This window comes from Contarinia nasturtii, unplaced genomic scaffold (genome assembly GCF_009176525.2).
Source record: "Contarinia nasturtii isolate CC-2019 unplaced genomic scaffold, AAFC_CNas_1.1 Cnas_scaffold_695, whole genome shotgun sequence".
In the NCBI taxonomy this organism is placed as follows: Eukaryota; Metazoa; Arthropoda; class Insecta; order Diptera; family Cecidomyiidae; genus Contarinia; species Contarinia nasturtii.
This window is the reverse complement of record NW_022198046.1, coordinates 5,081,092-5,083,064: the sequence shown is the minus strand read 5'-3', so window position 1 is coordinate 5,083,064 and position 1,973 is coordinate 5,081,092. Positions and strand designations below refer to the sequence as shown.

General features: G+C 33.5%; 1 protein-coding gene across 1 annotated transcript; it reads left to right on the top strand.

Moving 5' to 3' along the window:
* The first annotated feature begins 17 nt into the window (after window positions 1–17).
* Window positions 18–988, top strand: LOC116341068 (deoxyuridine 5'-triphosphate nucleotidohydrolase). Its single transcript, XM_031767924.1, has 3 exons — window positions 18–134; window positions 219–323; window positions 395–988. Coding segments are annotated over exons 1-3 (447 nt in total). The 5' UTR covers window positions 18–132; the 3' UTR covers window positions 735–988.
* Window positions 989–1,973: the final 985 nt, after the last annotated feature.

Genomic DNA, 1,973 nt, shown 5'->3' with positions numbered 1-1,973 from the left:
CGCAAATTTTTAGCGGCAAACAGACAAGCAATGACTTTATTCTGCATTTGCGCTTTCAATTGATACACAGCTGTCTTTTGCAAACCTATATTCAAACTGTTCAATTTACTAAGAAAAACTAAATACTTCAAAATGTAAGTTTAATTTATTAATTCTGATAAATTGGTTGGTTGGAAAAACTCGATTTAATTGCAATTTTGTTTTGTTTTGATTTTCAGGGTTTTATCACAAGAAGAAACAACTTTGCGCTGGGCAAAATTAACTGAACATGCTTTCGAGCCAACCAAAGGATCCGAACAGGCTGCCGGACTTGATTTGCGAAGGTATAAAGAAATATCGAATATTTTTTTTAAGTTTATCACTATTAATCAATGTGTTCAATGTGATCCTGTAGTGCATACGATGCAGTTGTTCCAGCTCGTGGCAAAGCTTTGGTGAAGACTGACATTCAAATTGAAGTACCAGTTGGAACGTATGGCCGTGTTGCACCGCGTTCAGGTTTGGCATGGAAAAATTTCATCGATGTTGGTGCCGGAGTCATCGACCAAGACTATCGTGGAAATGTTGGTGTCATTTTATTCAACCATTCCGACGTTGATTTCGATGTGAAAAAAGGTGACCGGATCGCTCAATTGATCTGCGAACGTATCGTCTACCCAAATTTGAAGGAAGTCGATAGTTTAACAGAAACAACTCGTGGTGAAGGTGGCTTCGGATCGACTGGAACAAAATGAAATTTTGTTTTCATTTGTCCATGGATTAAATCCTGAAACTTATTCGTACCATGTCGAACATGCCATTACATACATTTTCTAGAAAGAATAAAAAAAATACACAGTGATACTTACAAATAACCTCAAAAACACATCATATATTCAAAATACACATCTCAACATTTAGATTTTACATAGCATTTTTATGCATCGAATTTAAACTGAAATGTTGTTTTCTATGAATAAAAAGAATTCCATTTCGTAAGCAAAAAAAATCATAAGTTTTTCACTCATTAGAATAAACCATAAACATGACACACAGGAATTGTAATTGTTTTGGGTTTTCAAAGATCGTCTTTTTTTTATCTCTTTCAGTGCCAATATCAATTTGCTTTGTATCGAAACAATAAACAATATGATGGACTGTCAATGAAGTACGTCATGTGTAATAAGCATAGTTTTTGCTTTTGGATTTGATGGAACTTTTTATGTGCCTGAGGTAAAACAAAAACCATTCAGATACCGGTAATGCAAACATCAGCAATGCAAGTAGCAATGGCTAATGTAGTGCTCAATATATATGTATAGTAATGTATATATATTTTTATGGATTTATTGCAGCTCAGAGAATTCTCAATTAGAAAATAGTGAATGTAATGCACATCAAAGCATAACCACAAAGAATGAAAAAAAAACAACAACAACAGCTCGAGTTGTATGGAATGATGATCGCGGTGTTGTGTGCAATTTATTTTCACGTGCATTTTTAGTAAAAATTTGTCAAGCAGAACATCTCAACAAGTGAGTTCTTAAAATTGCCTGCCTCAAGATGATTTCCAGAAGTGTAGCTTTAGCGCTTTTTGGTGAAAGAATGATGTAAGCATTATTTTGATCCGTTGCTTAGTTTTCTCGCGCACACAATATTTTTTCGTTTTTATTGTCGGAACATATATGCATTAGTTTTCTTACCAGAGAAATTGTAATCAACCAATATTGTTTTAGTTTATTATTTGTGAATAACTGTTGATACGCGCGGTGAAATTCTCCCTTTTCATACAAAAAAAAAACAATCTATATTAGGAAAAAGCGCAAAAGAGAAAGAAACACACAGTTTTCTAAGAAATTCAGTGAAGAGAATCGATTCTATGTTTGACATATTTGACCCGCAAAATCACGATTTCCTATTTTTAAAAACTAAAGGTCAATAGGATAAGACTGGCGATTGAATGCAACAAATCGATACATATTTTTGAATTGATT